This window comes from Macrobrachium rosenbergii, chromosome 6 (assembly GCF_040412425.1).
Source record: "Macrobrachium rosenbergii isolate ZJJX-2024 chromosome 6, ASM4041242v1, whole genome shotgun sequence".
In the NCBI taxonomy this organism is placed as follows: Eukaryota; Metazoa; Arthropoda; class Malacostraca; order Decapoda; family Palaemonidae; genus Macrobrachium; species Macrobrachium rosenbergii.
Genome location: NC_089746.1, coordinates 43,446,512 through 43,469,439, shown reverse-complemented (window position 1 = coordinate 43,469,439; position 22,928 = coordinate 43,446,512). Strand labels below are relative to the sequence as shown.

Sequence of the window (22,928 nt, the reverse complement as noted above, 5' to 3'; positions counted from 1 at the left end):
TAACAAATGTTGAATAAGATACATCCAAGCTATAGTTTTGGTGTTGATATCTTTGGCGGTGAGACCAAGACGGGCAAGAAAAAAAAACTATGGACTTTTCTTCTTATTATAAATAATGTGGGGAACACAGAAGAGAGGAAGGAACTCCTAAGAATGATCGACCGAGCATCTCGACTCATTATGATTCATTATGACTCATTATCGCCGTCAGGTATAATGATATAAGTTATATGATATGAATTCTATTTTGACTTCTATGGGGATAAGGTCTTCGGAAACACCATATAAACATAGCCAGGATACGCTCTTCTTCCCTTTTGCCGTAGGATTTTCATCCTCTCTTGACTGAGGTTGCCTGGAGGATCTCAGTCGACTGAAGGATGCTCTCTCTCTCTCTCTCTCTCTCTCTCTCTCTCTCTCTCTCTCTCTCTCTCTCTCTCTCTCTCTCTGTCCGTCATAGCAGTCGTAAACAAAAGAATTTTCTTCCTGTTTTTCGACAGTTCAGATCTATTCTCTCTCTCTCTCTCTCTCTCGATTTTAATATCCGTCCTACATCTTACACGGTGCTCTGCTATTATCAAAGAAAAAATAAGTTTATTCATTCAAGCTTGTAATTCTCTCTCTCTCTCTCTCTCTCTCTCTCTCTCTCTCTCTCTCTCTCTCTCTCTCTCTCTCTCTCTCTGTTCGCCATATCAGTCATATATATAAGCATTTTTGTTCTGTGTGTGTGTGTGTGTGTTCGTCATATCAGTCATATATATAAGCATTCTCTCTCTCTCTCTCTCTCTCTCTCTCTCTCTCTCTCTCTCTCTCTCTCTCTCTGTGTGTGTGTGTGTGTGTGTTCGTCATATCAGTCATATACATAAGCATTTTCGTTCTCTCTCTCTCTCTCTCTCTCTCTCTCTCTCTCTCTCTCTCTCTCTCTCTCTCTCTCTCTCTGTGTTTGTGTATGTGTGTGTGTATGTTCGTCATATCAGTCTTATACATAAGCATTTTCGTTCTATTTTTCGGATTCTCTCTCTCTCTCTCTCTCTCTCTCTCTCTCTCTCTCTCTCTCTCTCTCTCTCTCTCTGTGTGTGTGTTCGTCATATCAGTTATATACATAAGCATTCTCTCTCTCTCTCTCTCTCTCTCTCTCTCTCTCTCTCTCTCTCTCTCTCTCTCTCTCTCTCTCTCTCCGCGATTTGATATGAATTCTGGCATGGGTTCCCAAGCGACCACATATTTGTCAGGTGAGTTAGCGATCCATTTTTGCGACCCATATCTTTTGCGACCATTTCTGGCGTCGCTTTTCTTGTGATATTTGCCGCGTGGTGGTGAGAGGCTTAGGGAGGGCGGTGGGGTGGGTGTCGCAACTCCGCCCTCCAACATATTTAGGAAATAGTTTTGAGGCGGCTGAGAAGATATATATCTGGGAGGGGCTCAATATTTTTAGAACGAAAGGGTGAGAAAAAAGTAGACACATTTTTGTTTCGCTACCTGTCGCTTCTTGTGGGATGATTTCAGTCAGTTTGTTGTTAAATAATAATAATAATAATAATTGTAATAAATATGATTGTAATTATTATTATTATTGTCATTTTAATAAAAATAGTAATTAATATAAATTATTATTATTATTATTATTATTATTATTGTAATAATAATAATAATAATAATAATAATAATAATAATAATAACAGTAGTAGTAAAAATAATAATTATAATTATGATTATAATAATAAGGATGGTTTTAAAAATCATAACAATAATGATAATATTCATTTATTTCCGATAAGCCTTATATATTTATTATTATTATTATTATTATTATTATTATTATTATTATTATTATTATTGATTTTGCCTTATTTAACCCTTGTGCATGACTTACTCTAAATTATACTTTAACCAACCTGCACAAATTACGAACAGTTAGTATGCGCAAGGAAAATAAGCCACTCATTGATAAAGAGAGAGAGAGAGAGAGAGAGAGAGAGAGAGAGAGAGAGAGAGAGAGAGAGAGAGAGAGAGAGAGAATCATTTTCTCCTCCTCCAGAACACGTTCTATTCTTTCCGGAAGTCATTTTTTATATGTTCATTGTTTCTGTTTTATTTTTGTCATTTTCTCTCTTTTCTTATTCAGTTGCATATTTGTTCATACACATATACATTATATATATATATATATATATATATATATATATATATATATATATATATATATATATATATATATATATATATATATATATATATATAATATTCTCTCTTAGAATATATTTAGATGTATATATATATATACATCACATAATGACGCTATTTTATTTGAACTGATAACGCCTTATTACTGATATATATACTCAATATTAAGATACTCGAGTCTAATTTAGAATATATTCCAATAAAATGAAATTTGAAAGAGTTATTCCCTTTAAGATAATAATAATAGCCAATAAAAGAAAGAAAGAGTTATTCCCCTTTGATGATGATAATAATAATAATAATAATAATAATAACAAAGAACTGACTTCTCAATAAGAATTCAATAAAAAGACGAAACTCAAACCTCGGTTGAAGAATCACCTAGAGCATCACTCACTTAGGCCTATGCAAGAGTGATCTTTGGCAGTTAGGTCTAAGTCCTAGAAGGGGTCATCATTTCAAGTCAGTCATCCTTACGTCAGCAGGTCGCCCGGTTTCAAGATTGATTGATTGATAGGTTCCTGTAATCTGTAGTCTTAGGGTTGAAGTATTTTCTGAGGTCGTGAGAGAATATATGTATAGGGGAGGCTGACCAGTGTGTTTTGTGTAATGTTGACAAACAGTTCGTAATATAGTATTTGAGTATTACACACACGTACACACTTACACACACATACATACATAAACACACATATATAAATTATATATATATATATATATATATATATATATATATATATATATATATATATATATATATATATATATATATATATATATATATTATACACGTCAATTCAGAAGAACTTGGCAGTCCCTTGTTTTTCTTTATTCTCCAACATCATCCTGCTTACCCTTCTTCTTCTTCTTCTTCTTCTTCTTCTTCTTCTTCTTCTTCTTCTTCTTCTTCTTCTTCTTCTTCTTTTCTTTCTGTTTCCGAGATGCCTATTGAAGTTGTGGTCCATATTAAGTCCGGCACACGACAGGCCTACCTGTAAATTTTTATGTAGGTCTAGGCCTACTCGATCTTTGCTGACGTAGAATTAATCACATCTGCTTTACAAACTTGGCGTGTTAGTTCTAACTGGTGTAGGCATCTAGCCCTATATGTACATTATTATTATTATTATTATTATTATTATTATTATTATTATTATTATTATTGGAGAAACAAATCCACAGTTATGTATGGATACAAATATATTTAAACTGAATTTTTTCCTCCATTTCGAGACTCATTCTGCTATTATTATTATTATTATTATTATTATTATTATTATTATTATTATTATTATTATTATTATTATTGCTTTAGTCATAATTGTGTCACTGCCTGGCTGTCATGGACAGACCAGTGTTAGCAGTGTAGTTTATGAAAGGTTGGGTTTTCTTGCTTAACTACTAAGTAACGTACATTCATTCACATACAGAGAATCTTCTAATTAATATACCTTGTATGTAGGCTCATGTTTGGCACAGTGACATATGAGGATTTTATGAGATACAGTCTCAAGTTGTATTACATGGAGTTTGACGCTATAGCTGAGCACGTGGTGGGCACGTTATGACTCATGTAATTTCTTGTAAGTTGTGCTACGTATAGTGAATATAATGTTCATTGATGAATACTAATGGTCTTTGGTAAATCTCTCTCTCTCTCTCTCTCTCTCTCTCTCTCTCTCTCTCTCTCTCTCTCTCTCTCTCTCCCAAAGTTTTAATTTTTTAATTATCAGGAGGGGTTTTGTTGGTCATAGAGAAATCTATGATAATGCTTTATGTGTGTGTGAGAGAGAGAGAGAGAGAGAGAGAGAGAGAGAGAGAGAGAGAGAGAGAGAGAAGAAAGAGAGAGAGGGGTTCAGAAGGTTCTCCTCCTCCTCCTCCTCCTCCTCCTCCTCCTCCTCCTCCTCCTCCTCCTCCTCCTCCCCCTTTAGCCGAGTGGTAGAAGTAGTTTCAAGAAAGAAGCTTGAGTCCGTGTGTGTCCGTCAGTCTGTTTCCATGGGGTATTTTATCAAAGATAATCCGGAAAGAGGCACTTTTATTAAGATTGAACCCGTTGAATCTGGCTCTCCCCAGATCCACTTCAAGTTGCGTTCGTTAAAAAGAAGTTGCGTTCAAGTAGGTAATCTGACGCTCCGGTTCCCGTTCGGCAGTTCGCGAATCTTAGAAGTGTGAAATGTCAGTTGCCTTCTTGGTTTTCTCATGACCTTGAATGAATACAAAAATTAATTTTATGGGTCATGTCGGGTTCTTTGAAGTGATTGACATAGTCATTTACTCATCGAAACGTCGAATGGACTTTAATTAACAAAGAACAGATGCAAGTGCAGGTGCGTCGTCAGTTGGGAAGACGGGTGCCTATTAGGCGAAAGTTTTCGCGTGTGCTTCTTGCCAAGTCTTTCGAAAGAAAACTTTTTTTTTTTTTTTTTTTTTTTTTTGTCATTTTATTTTTCTTCATGAAAATAAACACATTTTTCATTTGATAGAGTGACTGAGCGATTGATTATTGATTCGTAATATAGTAATTTTTGTTGTAATTGGCGGTTTCTCTATCTTAGTTTCTCCGTACTTTCGATAAGAGTATGCTAAGCAAGGGTGTATATTCTTCTCTCTACTTCTTTATATATATCTCCCATCCAACGACGTAGAGAGAGAAAGACAAACAGACAGACCATTCCGAAAATGACAATTATCAATCCCGGACGACAACCTATGCCCCAGACTGTCGCAGTGCGTTCATTACGCCTGGCCGTCGTCCCTCAAGGGGATATTATCTTACCCTAGAACAACCTTTTAAGGTCTTTCGTCTCAGACTTACCTTGTGGCTGGAGATTCCAGTGGATAAGTATGAGTTGGAATGCCCTGTCTCTCTGGACATTTAGCTACAGCACACACACACACACACACACACACACAGAGGAGGAAGGAGAAAGGGGTCACTGATAGTGTTGATATTTTCCAACTCTCTCTCTCTCTCTCTCTCTCTCTCTCTCTCTCTCTCATCCCATGAACCTTGCCTTTCCGTGATCTAGTCATCCATAGTTTCTTGACGTAAGTAGTGGGAAGAGAGAGAGGTATTACTGGTAGTGTTGTTACCTTCCAACTCGCTCTCTCCCTCTCTCTCACTCCTGTCCCAGTCTTCCATAATTTCTGGATTATCACATGCAAACACTGATGTCTGTGAAATCGTGTGAGAGCTCTCTTCGGGCAGAATGCTTCACTTTCTTTGTATGTATGTATGTATGTACTGTATGTATGTTGACTGTGTGTGCACTTTTTGTACAATCTATTTACATTCAGCTTTCAATTATACATTTTTGGGTCATTATTTTTATCAAAACAGTTTATCTCTTAATAAATGCGTATAATGAACATTATTTATATGTCGCCGCCGGTGACAGTTAAATCACATGTGACTCACATTTAATTCTGTAAATTCTGCAGTTCTTTAAAACGAGAGAGAGAGAGAGAGAGAGAGAGAGAGAGAGAGAGAGAGAGAGAGAGAGAGAAATTGCTTGCTGCGGGGGACTGAGTCATCAGAGAACAACGCTGACGTCACATGACGTCACGGATCCCTGTGTCTGGCCTGTTCTGTGGGATTATAAAAGCAATAGCCTTCTCGTTCCTCCCTCTTCGAGTGTTGCCTTGTGGTTTTATTCCTCCAATATTAAACTTTTAAAGAGGGCGGAGCTGGGTGGGGTGGGGGTGCGTTTTCCAAGAATCTTTTAGCAACGGAGACCCTGTGAATGAAAACATTGAATACCATCTGGATATGCGTCTAGTCTTTTCTCATAAATGCTTGCTTTTTACTCCTCCTACCGTCTTCTTCCACCCCTCTTCACCCCTAGGGATTTAGGGTTGGGTGGAGAAGGGGTGTACTTTGGTATTACGTCACTGCGCTCTGACGGGAATGTTGCTCCTGACGATTGCAATGATTTCAATACTTGGAAGAACATGTGTCTTCGCTCTCAGAGCCCCGTTTCATTTTACGCCGTAAATGGGCATAGTAAGACACCCACACTACCACCTTACTCTTCTTTTTCCTCATTTTTTTTAATAGGTGGTATTTCGTGTGGGATTCTATTTCACTGGCGTTAAGTCGCCCTTGTTTTATTTCATTGAGGTTAAGTCATTCTAGTTTTTATTCCACTGAGGTTACGTCGTCATGGTTCTGTTGCACGGAGGGTCCTGGTTTTTATTTCTGGTTTTATTTAACTGATGTTAAGTCGTTCTTGTTTTTATTTCTGCTTTTATTCCACCGAGGTCAAGTCGTCCTGATCGTTTATTCACTGAGGATAAGTCGTCCTCGTTGTTTTTTAAGTGCACTGAGGTCAAGTCGCCCGGGTTTTCGTTTCACTGAGGCTAAGTCGTCCTGGATACGGTACTGTTCAATCCTCATCCATATCCGGTAACAGGATGGAGAGGGTGAGGTCGCGTAACTTCTTCTTCTTCTTCTTCTTCTTCTTCTTCTTCTTCTTCTTCTTCTTCTTGTGATACTCGGTAAACTGAGAAAATAGCGGGATCGCCTGAAATGTCACTTTTCGTTGCATTTCTGTTCGTCTTCATTCAATTCAACAAGATGCTGTTGAAACAATTTTTTCAAATTCTTCCTTATTCTTTATCAAATTTCACTTCGCTATCTTTATTCACGCGTCAGTCATCTCTTTAGCCATCGGAAATGAAGAATAAAATCCCGTCGCCCATAGGTAATAGTACCACAGTCTCACTTAGGCCTGGGCCCCCATAGGTAATAGTCTCGTAGTCTCACATAGGCCTATGTCCCCATAGGTAATAGTCTCATAGTCTCGCATATGCCTATGCGCCCAGGGGTAATAGTCTCGTAGGCTGACAGGCATGTGCTTTAGAGAATCTGTCGCTGATTAATGCCCACGATCCAATGAAACTCGCTTAAAATACGATCGTCGACGCCGCGTTTTTCTTGAAATTGCATCGTTTATGACTCCACCCTTCCCTGGGCATATACGGGTATGTCACATGAATTGAATAAGCCAAAAGGGCGTGTGGGTGCTTGGAACGTGGGCGTATTGATGAGGTATGATTGTGTGTGCGTCGGTTGGCGTGGGTGTCTTCCTGTATGTAAGATTTTTCCCCCACCTTGTTCTTGCAAGTCCGTTTTAAAGAGAGAAATTGCGCTCTCACGTTTCAGATTCGAGTTCATTGGGTATTTGGGCATTGGCTATGTGAGAGTGGTTATTATCTAAGCATAAAATCCTCGGTTTTCGTTAGAAGATGGATATTATTTAAAGTATTAAATCATCGATTTCGACCTCGATTTTCACCAGAATGGTCACGAAGGTAATTTTTATTTAGCGATTTGTTTTATATACACAATTATATTCACTTCCTCCTTTTGATCTGTGAAACAATAAAAACAATTCACACGAGACTGCATAGCTCTTCTTTTCTTGTGTATGCATTGCGCAAGCGCGCTTTTTCGATTCACCTGCTGCCCAACTGGAGTCACAAAATAGATGGCCTGTGGATCAGTTCATTTCATCGGATCTTTTGAAAGAGGGACAGAAAATAAGTCATGAAAACCTGCTTAAGTCGACAGGATTGTGTCACGCTTTGAGAACTTTAACAGGTGTTTCTGACCAGGTTTTTAACCGGTGTTTCTGGACTAGTTTTTAACAGGTGTTCTTTGGGAGGTTTATAACTGGTGTTTCCGGATTTGTTTTTAACAGGTGTTCTGTGGGAGATTTTTAACTGGTGTTCCCAGATGGGTTTTTAACAGGTGTTTTCGGTCAGTTTTTTTGACAGGTGGTTTTGGACAGGTTTTTTCAAGAATGTGTTTTATTGACGGATTTCTTAACATGTTTTCAGACAATTTTTCCAACAGGTGCTCTTGGACAAGTTTTTAAACCGTTGTTCTTGGACAGTTTTTTATGACAGATGTCTGTCTAACCTTTTTTTTTTTTTTTTGTGCAGGTATATTTTCCAAAATTTCTGCTGTCCAGTGACGTTGGCGACAAGTGCTTGTTAATAAATATTCCTCTTTGGTTTTTGAGCGCTTTCACTGTGATGCCAGGTCGATGTGCAAACTCATTTAATAAATTGTAGGATTCATATTATATTATATATATATATATATATATATATATATATATGTGTGTGTGTGTGTGTGTGTGTGTGTGTGTGTGTGTGTGTGTGTGTTTGCATTCATTAGAAGCATATGAGACGTATTGAATCAGTGTTAAGAAAGTTCAAATCTTGATCACATAACTAATAATCATCCTGGTTATTAATAGGCCTATAGATTCAGCATCGTCAGAAAAAAAAAAACATTTCATTCGACCCCATTAAACACGAACACTGACATCGGTCTAGAGCAGTGTTGCTTTTGGCTCCTGAAGAACAGCCTAATGTTTTCGTCCAAGGTTTTTTATGCCCCCCTTCGCTTTGGTTTGAAGGAAATTGTCGTCTTCATAATATTTCCGAGGACGTCAGGTTTTGTTTTCTCTTTATCTTGTATCTCTTCCTGAGGAAATACTGCGCGAATGTCATTGTTTAAATCGCCGGTCTGTTCAGGTTTTGTTTACAAGTTCTTGGAAAAGATGCCCTCGTCGATGTGACTTGTGGGTAGTTTGAGCCGTAGAATTCGTTGCCTTTTTTTTCTTCTCTCTGAGGGATCACACGCGAGAGGCACAAAGAGAGAGAGAGAGAAAGAGAGAGAGATACTGTGCCCCGTGCCTCATGACGAAACAGACGTACGCACTCACGCTGTCGAATATCTCCCACTACCGCGGCTGGGGGCACACGCTTCTCTCGACCAGTGGAGGGTGTTCACTCACTGGCAAGGTGTTCGTGTGATCAGTCGCCTACCCTCTTATTCTTCTTCTTCTTCTTCTTCTTCGCTCAGTCTTTAGAGCAAGGCGTTTACTGATCGAGTTCGTTGTGGAACTATTTAACTTGTCTAGTACCTTTGCAACGGTGATGTTTTGTGTTCGTGTGACATCAGGAAAAGTGAAATTGTTATGAAAGTGACCAGAGACTAAGAAAGTGTTGCATGCGATTCGTTTCCTGTCGAGTTGACGGACGTACGTGTGTGAGTGACGTAACGGCGTATTCGGTTGAGTCGAACCGTCTCTCCGAAAGTGACGCGCGGTTCCAGCAATCCCCGTATGACCTCGTTAGACAGAAGGATTCAAGCAGGGATTGACGTGATTTTACAGAATTCAAGCAAAGATTGATGATTTTTACACTTCGGAGTAAGATTAGTATCTACGGCTGTCCCTGAACTAGTGCCAAAATCTTAGTGCCAAGAGGAGCATGATTTATTATTGTGACTAAGCCAAGTCCTAAACAGATTGCTTGACACGGATATATAGTGTGAACTTTAGAAAATCAGCTCAAGGAAAGGAACTCGTCCCTTTAGCCCCGTTGTTTTAATTGCCGTTTTGCATGCCTTGTGAAGTTAAGTATGCAACTGTCTGTGTTGGGTATATCAGTCCGTGAAATATCTACGGTGCCCAAAAGCGGAGGAACCTGTCACACTGCCAATTGAAGGACACTAATGACCAACCCAATCAACCTGAGGTCACAGCTGATGACAACAATGCATTAAAGGTGGCCTTAAGCGTCCCAGATATTCAGGAAAGTTTTGTAATGAGTCTGTTCCGCGAGATTAACTGCACATGACTACAGGGGGCGCTGCCCCTCGCGCGACCTCTCACAGGAGACCTTGGAGGGTGTGGTTTTCAGGAGGCTTCTGGTGGCCCGGATGGGCGTCCGCTCAGCAGTTAGTCAGACTCTTAGTTAGCATCAGCACCTACTTAGCGGTCCGGAGAAAACTCTGTTTAGCCGCCTTGGCCAAAGCTACCGGGAAGCTCTGGCGTCAACAAAGCCTGCAAGCTGCTAGGCCCAGCCCTTTCGAGGAACTGCAGCAGCAGCCGAAAGAGCACCCAACACCGCAACAACAAAGGCCCGGCCACGTCCTTCGTTGCCAACGCGATATTGGGAGTCTGTTTCATCACTCCCGATTAAGTATAGAGCCGCCTCTGCCTCTGTTGTCTTCTTCTTCTTCGCATTCTTCTTTTGCCGCAGCGGGAGCGGAGCTCACTCCTCCCGGAAATCCTTCCGGTTCCCGAGAACAGCAAGCTCTCCGTCAAAGAAGGAGAAATAGCCCTGTGGGCAGCATAAAAACTGGCAAGCGTTTAAGGTTGAGGAACAGTCTCTTTTTGTTCATCATGGAGGAAGAACGGTTGAGTTTCGTGTACATGTTCTGCTCGTTCGTGCCCCTCGCGCTCTTGGGATTATTATTCGAAGCTGCTGTCTTCATGTACTCGGCTGTTGTTCAGGTATGGCTGCCGTCATTGACGTTCGTGGAGGGGTTGGGTCTTGAGAAAGAATTACGCATATGAATTCTGACAGTTGGTTGAGGGAAGTTAGGGTTTTTGTCATTATATATATATATATATATATATATATATATATATATACATATATATATATATATATATATATATATATATATATATATATATATATATATATATATATATATATATATATATATATATTTATAATATACAGATATATGAAAATACAATATAGTATATAATATATATATATATATACACGAGCGTGTGTATGTATATATTTTAGTTTCATTGATGTTTGATTATGAATTACCCAAAGAAATGATAAACTTAATGAAATCCGAAGCTAACATTGCAACACAGCGGAATACAGTATTACAGAACTCTGCAACACTTGTTGCAAGAGAGTTTTCACTTGTGGTTTAGTTTTTTGTTCAAAATGTCTTACTCCACTCTAGGAAAAGAATTTAGAAGAATACCTTGGTATTTCACCTCATATTAAAATTCATATCTAGATATTCTTACTCACGAGTGGGTATTTCCCATAAAAAGTGACATTTTTTCTGTTTAATGACAAGAAATTGTATGAGCGCCATAAATCTACTGAATGCCTTGTTATTCCGAGAAATTAAAGTTTTTCGATGCAATATAGATAATTTGAAATACGATAGGATTTTCCAAATAACCTCATGAGATTTAACCGTCTCGCCTTTTCGAGCGAGAACGTGATACAGATAAGATTATCGGTAGCACTTTAGCCAGAGATTATTTGTCGTTTAAAATGTACGCAGTTCGCCATACAAAATGTGATTCATTTGATAAGTAAACACACTGTTGCAGTATAATTTCTTATCCGCGAGAACTAAGCCCGCATAGCAAAACCAGTTGTAAGTTTTGGACAACAGTTATAAGATTGTAAAACAGTTGTAAGCCTAGATTAAGACTGGAAAACCAGTGGTAAATCTAGATTGAGATTGGAAAATCAGCAGTCTAGATTAGTATTGGAAAATCAGTTAAAAGTCTAGATTAAGATTGGAAACCCAGGTGTGTCTAGATTAAAACTGGAAAACCTGTTGTAAGTCTATATTCAGATGGGAAAACCAGTTGTAAGCCTAGATCAAGATTGGAAAACCAGTTTTAAGGTCAGATTGATTGTAAAAGTTGGTTGTAAGTCTAGGTTACGATTGGAACAAATCACTTAACCTGTATCGTGTATGGATAAGCATTCCTTGCGACAATGCAATGATAATCAACGATGAGTCTGTTCTCTCATAATTAACGTGAGTCTTTTCTCTCTTCTTTTGCAGTTTAAAAGGATGCTGAACAAAGAGCTGAGTCACTTCTCCGAATCCAGCAAATCTGGCAACCAGATTTCAGAGTTCATCTGCACCACCTTCCTGGGTGAGTAACACAACATTTGGTCATTAATTGATGCATATTGAGTACTTTGTGAAGGGATTCCCATGCGCTCCTCTCTCAGTCGGTTGTTACATGGGCTGACGTCATGGCATCTTCCCGTGTAGTAGCCCGCCAAGAGCTTTACGGGAAATTCTTCGTTTCTTTGTAATCTTTTTCTCCTGTTTTCTCTCTGATTTATGCAATTAGTCGCCGTGATGAAACGTTAATAATTGTCTGGCAAGAGGAAGTGTGGGTGAAAGGGGGTTGGCGCCGTCTAAGGATCACCCAGCGCTCGACCTTGGAGGCTTAAAACCCGAGAGAAATAACCCCCTCTCTCTCTCTCTCTCTCTCTCTCTCTCTCTCTCTCTCTCTCTCTCTCTCTACACTTCATTGCAAAGTAGCAAAAGGCTGTATACCGATATGGTATATAGATTCGGGTGTTGTGAATGATTGTTTGCCCAGCGACGTGACGGGTAATGAAGGCTGGTGAAATAAAAGTATGGCCCCGAATTTCTCCATAAATGATTTCGATAATGTTTATTGGAAGTCCCTCCGAGTGAGTGAGTTGGTCAGGGTGATAGTTTTTAGTTTTTTTTTTTTTTTGGGGGCGGCAGGGCAGGGATTGTGTTTGAAATATGCGAATGAAAGAAAAGAAATAAAAAATTGTCATTTCCTTTCGTATATAAGATTAAGAAGTAGTCTTATAATTCCTTTTACGAAATGTTTCTCACGACCTACCTATTGCCAACTCGACAGGAGGAATAGGTTGAATTCACTATATTTCCGTCCCCATCTTTCCACTCGTGAGGCCGTTTCTGGAGAGACCTTTTCTTTACCAAGAAATAAAAAAAAAAATATGGACGGTCGCGCTGAATATGTCAGATATTCAAAGTTTCGTGGAAAACGGAGGTAAAATGATAGCAGATGACGTTCCTCTTTTCTTTTTACATGTAAATGGACGTAGCATTCATGGCGTCATTCAAATTTTTTTCTAGCTGCAGTTTTGTAAACTTCAACAATTATGGACATATTTTGAGAACAATATACAATTTTTAACTGATTTCACGTCGTCCTTTTACAATTTACGGCTGCGTTCATGGGAGTTTTTTGTTTGAGATGTCTTGTAGACATTTTACCTTTTTTTAATTGACCGCATCCATTTTACCCTTTTACTCGAAACTTATGAAAAATACCACCCGATTATACAAAGGAAACAAGTAAAAAAAATACGTGATTTATCCATCTGCTTATCAGCTTAATGACTGTTGGAGTAAATGAAAGACGTCGGATTAAACTCAGTTGCCACTGGAAGTAATTGGAGTCGAGAACTCGCTCTTCTTCCAAAACTCGCGCATTGTATGCAGATATTTACTCCTCCAAAACACTATGTAAATAAATTATAAGTATGTGCTGAGAGGTTTCAAAAAACTCTCTTACAATAATTTTGAAGGTCTAATGTTCCTGTAATTAAACCCGCAGCAAGCGTAAATTACTGAAAAAACGAGACTTTTAAGTTTTAAAAAATCATGGGTTATTCGAATGTTATCTCCGGGAGATTTTTGAAACATTAAACGTATGTCAATTTTATTTGAAGAAATTTTATATTAAATGCCTTTCATTTATATCCAGAGGCCTAATTAGATTTATGATGAAACCGACATTTCATAGAATATAGCCGAGAATGTTCATATTTTTAACATGAATTTTTTTATTCTTGCTTTTACTTATATATATATATATATATATATATATATATATATATATATATATATATATATATATATATATATATGTATAATGTATAATATGTATGTATGTATGTATGTATATATATATATATATATATATATATATATATATATATATATATATATATATATATATATATATATATATATAGGTACTGTATGCTGCTGTCTGCGACCATTTTTATGCGATGCCAAATTTGTGAATAAGTCAACCTCCAGAATTTTAACGTCGGGGATCTCTTTCGATGTGACACGAAATATATAATTCAGTCAATGTGCAGGCTGCCTCTTCATGTAACCAAGCACTCGCAATGCAAGCATGTGCCCTTTGACGTAGTACAAAGGCCACCGACCTCCTCGATGTTTTGGGGTAAAATAATAAAAAATAAGACAAGTTTAGAATTCTGGGGACCTCAGTCGACCATAATCTTATCGTCGATTTCGTTATGGAAGCTAAAAAAATTCGAAATGCGTCCCGCCTCTCATTGTCTGAAGCAAGATTGTATTATCGCTGTGCCGTTGAGAAGCAGTTTTTTCATATATTTTTCTTATTTTACCTCCTGCGAGGCTATTTTTTATATTTCTATTGCTATTTGTTTTTTACGAACCGTGTCATCAATTCTGTCTTCGTATTTGCTTCATTTTTGTGGAAAGGCAAGAATTGAAACGTGTTACTAAGCGGTCTCCTTATGGAACACTTGTGAATGGTCACATTTCTCTCTCTCTCTCTCTCTCTCTCTCTCTGACCGTTGAATGCATGGGCTGGTCTTGGGATTCGTGGATTCAGTTTTCTGCAAGACTTTTATTAGATTTTACCCGACTTTGCAATTTGTCATCCTGCCTGACGAAGGCGCTGCGGCCTACGTCAGGTGTTGTTGCCCTCTGATCTACAGTACTTCCGGAAGGATTAGTGATCGTCAGATCTTTGTTATCGTAATCGTTTTTTAGGTTATCATTACGTTTGCGATAACCCCGGCGGGTTATAATCATTATTACAAGGCTTATCCTTATCGGTATAAGTCGTCGTTATTGTTATTTATCGTAGGAATTGTTGCTACGTAATCATTATCATTAGGCCTGTCCATATCGTTATAAGTCGTTGTTTTCGTTATTTATCAGAGGTATTGTTATGTTGTTATCATTAGGCCTGTCCTTATCGTTATAAGTCGTTGTTATTTTATTTATCACAGGTATTGTTGCTATGTAATCATTATCATTAGACCTTTGCTTATCGTTATCGTTGGTAGCTTTGTTATGATGACTATAGGTCGTTGTTATTAATATTTATCGTGTGCATTGTTGTTACGACTATAGGTCATCATTATTGTTCATTTATCACGTATTATTATTATTATTATTATTATTCATTGACAACCACCCCAGTTGTTGACAACACGAAATACCTGTCAGCCGTATTCCAGCCACTTTTAAACGCCCCTCAGCTCCTGGCGTGTCATTCTTATACCAAGTTGACCTGCGAAATGCGACCACTGACCTCCCAAGTGCTGACGTCAGCAGACAAAACCTACTACGATTCAGCGACATCAGCAGAAGCCATCTGTTTTGTTATCGTCAGCTGCCATTCCACTGAAAGGCCGGAGTCAGTAGCCCATAATCACTTGGTCAGGTCATCAGCCAGTCTAACGGACGAATTAATTTATTCATCAGTCAAGCAATCAATTCATCAGTCAATCAGTTTATCGGTCTCTCAGTCAGTCAATCAATTCATCCTGTCTGTCAGCGAGTCAGTCAATTCATCAGTCATCCCATGGGGTTCATCAGTCTGTCAGTCAGTCAATGAATTCATCAGTCAATCAATCAACCAATCAATCTATTCATCAGTCTATCAGTTTGTCAATTCATCGGTCAGTCAGTCAGCCATTCAGTTTATCAGTCTGTCATTCGATCAATGAATTCATCATTCAGTCAATCAACTATTCAACCAATTCATCAGTCTGTCGTCAGCCAGTCAATTAATTCATCAGTCTATCAATCAACCAGTCAGTTCATCTGTTAATTAATCAGTCAGTAAATCAATCAACCAACCTATCAGTTCATCTGTCAATCGATCAGTCAACTAATCAATCAATTTATTGTTACATATTGGAAATACAGTGCTTGATAAAGTTACACAGACATACATATATATATATATATATATATATATATATATATATATATATATATATATATATATATATATATATATATATATATATATATATATATATATATATATATATATATATATATATATATATATATATATATACATATATATATATACTGTGTGTATATATATATTATATATATATAATTGTTATGTGTTTTGGACGTGACAACGCATGCGTACTTAACTCTTGGCTGACATGAGGAGGCTTTCCGAGAAGCGACTGTGTATTTAGCGATCAAAATACGTCCAGCAGTTGTCATGGTCGAGAGAGAGAGAGAGAGAGAGAGAGAGAGAGAGAGAGAGCAACGGTTATTTTTAGACATGTTGACACGCCCGGTATCACTTGACAGGCAACAACGCGATTATAATAATGAAGCAATGCTTGGTATAGATGTTATCTTTGGCCAATAAAGTGTGTATTGCCTTTTCGTGACAGTTGTATTGTTATTTCTGTGTGTGTGTGTGTGTGTGTGTGTGTGTGTGCGCGCGCTCGCGTTATTGTCATTTTCAGCTAATTAGACCTTTGGGTTTTTTTTACATAATTTTGTGTTCTGTCTCTCACAAGTATAATGATACCATTGCTAATAAGACATCTCTCTCTCTCTCTCTCTCTCTCTCTCTCTCTCTCTCTCTCTCTCTCTCTCTCTCTCTCTCTCTCTCCACGAAACGGTGGAACCAACCCATAGGTTATCTAGGGTGATCTGTTCCTATAGCGCTCGCGCGTACGCACACACACATACACACACATACACACACACGACTTCGAAACCTCTTACTGATTATTCAACTCTAAAACCTCCCTCTGATGACCAAGAGCAACGCCAGAAAGACCACTGATTAATCAATCTATATGAAACTGAATGTCACCGTATAATATCTCTTTGCACTTGAGCTTCAAGAGTGACCTAATGAAGTCGTGCAATATATTTTACTTGAGGTGTACTTGAGGTCTACCTTCCCTTCACTCTCTCTCTCTCTCTCTCTCTCTCTCTCTCTCTCTCTCTCTCTCTCTCTCCTTCCCTGTGCCCACGTTGCGTAACGGAGGGGAGGCAGCCAAATGCCGTAGTTCGCGACGATCTTGGGCATGAAGAGAGAGAGAGATGAACCCGTTCTCTAGAAAACGCATCGAATAATTTCGAAAACGAAAACCAAAGTTCAATCAAAACTCTACGAAACAATTTGAATAATTTGGAAAGCAGGCCTGAGCGAGAGAGAGAGAGAGAGAGAGAGAGAGAGAGAGAGACGAACGGTGGTCTAGAGAACGCATCGAATATTTAAAAAAAAGAAAATAAATAAAAGACTTAGCGAAAGATAAGTCTACCGAAAGGTTAACAGCCGAATGTCCAGCTACTCGGCCGTTGTTTATACTTCAAGAGAAGCACACCTGGACACTGAGGAAAAAAAAGAGGTAATTTTACCCAAGGTAAGCAGAAGCAAAGGTTAACAACCCAGTTTCCTGTCGGTTCTGTATGTTTACAACTCGTAGGGTTGCTGCGAAGCAAAATCCCTCCACCCGCTGGTACGCCAAGCAATTTTCTTGCCCTGTCTGTGAGACTTCGTCGTCATCATCATCATCTTTCCTAAACCATACAATGCCAAACACCGGCTATGCAGTGGCACGGACGGACTCCCGCAGCTGATGCGGAGGTGTGTGTGTGTGTGTGTGTGTGTGTGTGGAGTTTGGCATCGCTTGCAAAATATCTGGGTTGGTCTATGGCTCTCCTCTTGGGTTGGTCTCCTCCTCCCCCTCATCGTTTCTGCTTTGGTCGCCATCAGGAGGAGAACAGATCGCTAGCTTTGAAAAGTTGAAGCGAAAGCAAGATTTTGATGAATAGGTCTGTTTTCCATTTTTTTTTTTTTTTTTTTACTGGAGGCTTCTTTATTTCATCATCATCGCAAAGGCGTTGACGCATGCGCAGATACTTTTTTGACACTGCCGAGTGTTGATATCATACCAGGCACCCAGGGGGATCATGGAAACTCCTGAGGGCATTATAAATACCCCCACCCGTTTTATTTTTATACAGTAGGAGGCGTGTGACGTCATGACTAGTAGGCAATACAGTACGAATGAGGTGAAAGCCATAGACAAAAAAAAAGGAAAAGAGGAAAAAAAGTCTGGCTGCGATGTTGAATTCCTTTGAGGAGGAGGAGGAATTAGAAGGTATATGACTATTGCTTAAAAGGGGTAAGGGGTGTGTCTGTCTCCCCTTCCCGCCTCTTCCCCCTCCCTGGGCCATCCCCCCTCCCTTCACACACCAGCCAACGACGACGTCTCTCGCATATTAATTACAGATGGTTTCGGGACGTCATCTGACAAGGAGGTCGTTAAGTGGCGCCAGGGCGCTTGTCACATCTCAAACCAAGTAGTATAATCTCGGCAACACGCGGCTCGGCTGCCTCCCACACTGCCGTAGGAACCTTCCAGAATCGGTGGCGCATCTGGGGAGGAGTTCTTTTTATTCGTTGTCTTCTTCTTTGTCCTCCTCCTTTTCTTCTTCCTCTGCCTCTTCTTGTGCCTCCGCTTCGTCTCCCTCCTCGTCCTCCTTCTCTTCTTTTTCCTCATCTTCCTCCTTCTCCTCCTCCTCTTTTTTTTCCCCATCACCCTCTTCTTTTTCCTCCTCATCATCTTTTTCCTCCTCATCATCTTCTTTTTCCTCTTCCTCTTCATCATCATCTTTTTCCTCTCCCTCCTCCTCCTCCTCCTCCTCCTCCTCCTCCTCCTCCTCCTCCTCCTCCTCCTCCTCCTCCTCTTCTTCTTTTCCTCGTCGTCGTCCTCCTCCTCTCTCCTCTTTCCTCTTCTTCGGCACATGTTAATAAGCCTCCAAGCTTTATGTAGTTTTTTTTTTCTTCCTGTTCCGAATTCCTAACTCTTATCTTGTCTAGTAACTGTATATCCTTCAAGTGGGTTAAAATACGTTTTTTTTTATGTACGTGTTTTGTTTACTGTCTTGGGTAACTGATAAATTATGCTAGGAAAGGGTCTAATATCTCTCTCTCTCTCTCTCTCTCTCTCTCTCTCTCTCTCTCTCTCTCTCTCTCTGATCTCCGTGTTGTTTTAAGAGGTTGGACAGCCCAGGTCAATAATAGATTATGCCAAGAGGAGTCAGTTCTCTCTCTCTCTCTCTCTCTCTCTTTTTTTTCTTTTCTCTGATTCCTCATCTCCTTGTTGTTTCTAGAGGAAGGACAGCCTAGGTAAATAATAAATTATGCCTAGAAGAGTTTATTTCTCTCTCTCTCTCTCTCTCTCTCTCTCTCTCTCTCTCTCTCTCTCTCTCTCTCTCTCTCTCTCCTTTTTTATCTGATTCCTCATCTCCGCGTTGATTCAGGGGGAAGGGCAGCCTCCCCCCACCCCCAACCACCACCAAAGCGATAGGTGACGTTATTTGGCGACCGTCCAAATTTCGAATTATGTTCTCCTCCGGTGCGCGCCACGCCGAGTTTGTCTTCAATTATATCAACCTCCTCAAATCGTTGTAGTTTTTTTTTTCGGGCAAGTGTTGCTTTTATAAATAGATTTGGAGGACCCTAGAATAGAGTCCCCTCTAGTTGAAAATGTCACGTTGACGGTTCCGTTACGGTAGTTCTCTTACGTAGTTTTTTTTTTTATGTGAGTAAGGGTTTTACTTGATAGTTTAGAATTTAGAGGATTGAATTTAAACCTATTTTGTTCTTCGTCTCTCTGTTGACATTTCTATACGTTCATTCGATCAGGTAAATTAGCTTGATTTATTTCCATGATTGGTAGTTTCTTATGTGAATAATACTGTTCGTGATAGTTTACAATTCAAGGGAAGATGAAATTAAAACTGTTATTTTTACCATCTCTCTTTTGCCAGTTTTGTTTGAATTAAGTTAGATGAACTTCATATATCTTAGTGATTGGTAGTTTATGTGAATAAGGCTTTTCATGATAGTTTACTATTTAAGGGAAGATGAATTTAAAACCATTCTTTTTACCGTCTTTCTTTTGCCAATTTTGTTTGAATTCAGTTGGATGAACTTGGTATATTTCCAAGAATAGTAGTTTCTTACAGAATAAAGCTTTACATGATAGTTTACTATTTAGGGGAAGATGATTTTTAAAACTATTCTTTTACCGTCTCGCTTTTGCCAATTTTATGCTTGAACTCAGTTGAATGAACTTGATATGTTCCCATGAATAGTTGTTTCTCACATGAATAAAGCTGATCATGATAGTTTACTATTTAAGGGAAGATGAATTTAAAGCTATTTTTTTCACCATCTCTCTTTTTGTTCATGTGAATTTACAATTTAGAAGTGTTGAATTAAATCCTTTCTTTTTTTTTTCATCGTTTCTGTTACCATTTTTATGTTTGAATTCAGTTAAACGAACTTGATTTATCTACATAAATGAGTTTATTTCAGTGAAATGAGCTTGATTTATCTACATAAATGAATTTATTTCAGTTAAATGAGCTTGATTTATCTGCAGAAATGAATTTATTTCAGTTAAATGAGCTTGATTTATCTGCATAAATGAGTTTGTTTCAGTTAAATGAGCTTGATTTATCTGCATAAATGAATGCATCAGCATCACTGAAGGTCATAACCTTGTTTACCAGTCCAGTGGAACCTCCGAATTTTAGTGCAGCATCACGTGAGCCACTTGCTGCATTCTTATTTCGCTCTTGGGCCAGGTGTCTTGAGCAGCTTCGATCTTGCCACCCCTGGCTTTCATTCTCACGTGTTTCAAGCAGTGACTAGAATTTTTCCCTGCCGGAATTCAGACCTGAGCCCGCGGATTAAAACTAGAAAAAAAAATAGCTGTCGTCTTAGCCACGTTGAACCGTGTCTATAAAGAACCACTTTTCTTAGAATTTATTTGCGAAGGACCACTTTTTTTTTTTACTTCTCTGCTGAGAACCACTTTTCTGTGGATTTCTCTGCTGAAACCACTTTTCTGTGGATTTCTCTGTAAGGAACCACTTTTCTGTGGATTTCTCTGTAGAGAACCACTTTTCTGTGGATTTCTCTGCAAAGAACCACTTTTCTGTGGATTTTTCTGTAGAGAACCACTTTTCTGTGGATTTCTCTGTAAAAACCGCTTTTCGTTTGCTTTCTCACTTGTTAAGAAATGCCAATGATTATTTTCGTCACACTTTCGTACCGATTCAGTTTCCAGGTAGCTGTTGAGCTGAAGAAAATACAATTATACCTTGAATTAATTAACTCTGTTGCCTAGAAGTCTTTACCATATTAGCAGTCCTGTTTCTGGTCCCTTTCCAGCATATCATCAACCAAAATAATTAGCTGTAGACGCCTTTGGAATAACATATTAAGTGCTGTATTTTTGTATGTATATAAATCCGCTGATTTCCGTTTCATTAGCAAGCTTCTGAAGTCTTCCTGTCTGTCGAAATATCGAGATGATTTTTTTAAGTGAGCTTTCAGTATAATACAGCTTTAAGCATAATAAAGCTTTAAATAAAATAAAGTTTTCAGCATAAAGAAGCTTTCAGTATGTTAAAACTTTATTACACAGAAGGCTTCATTATAATGAAAGCTTTATTGTAAAAAAAGCTTTATTTATAATAAAGCTTTCTTTACAATAAAGCTTTCATTATAATGAAGCCTTCTTTGTAATAAAGTTTTTAGTATAACGAAGCCTTCAGTGTAATGCTTTCCCTATCATAAAATCAGTGTAATAAAGCTTTCACTATAATGAAGCTTTCTGTATAATAAAGCCTTCAATGTAATAAAGCTTTCAGTATAATAAATCATTCATTGTTGTGAAGCTTCTATAATAAAGCCTTCAGTGTAATAAAGTTTTCACTATAATAAACCCATCAATGTAATGAAGCTTTCTGTATAATAAAGCCTTCAGTGTAATAAAGCTTTCAGTATAATAAACCCTTCATGGTAATGCAGCTTTCACTACAATAAAGCCTTCAATCTAATAAAGCTTTCAGTATAATATAGCTTGAAGGGAAGTGCTTGTTCACCCGGTGTTTATTTTCTGCTCGTGGTTTGGCCTGTGGTTTTTGCTTCTCCCGAGATCGCTCTCTCTCTCTCTCTCTCTCTCTCTCTCTCTCTCTCTCTCTCTCTCTCTCTCTCAAAGAAGGCATCCCCGCGTGTTTGTTGTTTGTATGTCGCCTCTTATTGGTTCCATTGTTGCGTCATCGGGCAGTCCCTTCGTCAGGGGCACTTCCTTATTTGTCATTCTCAGGCGAGAAATATTCATTAACCGAGTTCCTCTAGCATGCCTGAAACCGGTTCTGGCGAGACCACTTCGTAGAAGTCATCATTTTAAGGCAACATTTTCGTCATCATTATAGGTTACATTTTTCTCTGCGAATTTTTTAAATGTAAAAAGTGAAGGAACAAGTGGTACGCCCGCGCGTTACACAGTAACTCCAAATTCCAGGGTGTAAATGGGGTAGGCCTAAAGGATGTAACATCACGTGACTGAGACTAAGGCCTCTTTAGCGTACGATATGTTTAGTACCATTTTTTATAAGCTACGTGACTGGGATTTAGTCTCGAGTTTGTGTTTAATTCTTGTTTGACATTCAGGGTCCCCAGTGTAAGATCTGCAGTATACTGTTTACCTTGATGAGCGTGGGGGAGCATTTATCAGCACCGCCTTAACGGTCAGAGTACAGGCTATATGAACTATTGCGGTTGCTCCGCGTCACGTGAAACCAGTTCCCCCTTCTTTGGAGGTGACGTTCAAGCCGGCCTTGAGTTTTGGGACCCTCTCTGCAAAAAAAAAATACCATTTGCTAAATACTGTTTTGACGATTTTGCGTAACGGTATTTAGAATTAGAGATCTGCTATACGCTGTTGTTTCAATACGCATGGAGCTTGCCATTTTGATCAGCGTGAATGAGTTGAGCGTAAGGAACGCACCTAGTAAAGAAACCGCCTTCCGTTTCTTGCCGCCAACATAACGCGCCGTAAACTTAGCAATACAAATGGACGTTAAGTAGACGACGTTGTCGATTGACTCCCAGATGTCGCTGGCGTTGCTCAAAATATTCCCTTTATTGATTAGTGATTAGCGATGATGATTAGGCGGGAAAAATTCCCCCCTGAAAGATCTATTGAACGATTTTACTAAGTTT

General features: G+C 38.7%; 1 protein-coding gene across 21 annotated transcripts in view; it reads left to right on the top strand.

Moving 5' to 3' along the window:
• Positions 1-22,928, top strand: part of dnc (phosphodiesterase dunce) — an 878,593-nt gene that overhangs the window by 824,338 nt on the left and 31,327 nt on the right. For 19 of the 21 annotated variants that reach the window (XM_067105658.1, XM_067105656.1, XM_067105655.1 and 16 more), the window contains one exon: positions 11,828-11,921. In XM_067105658.1, the coding sequence (XP_066961759.1) occupies positions 11,828-11,921 (94 nt within the window). Of the gene's footprint in view, positions 1-8,943; positions 10,500-11,827; positions 11,922-22,928 lie in introns of those variants that run through there. The other 2 variants (XM_067105663.1, XM_067105660.1) reach the window with 1 other exon arrangement.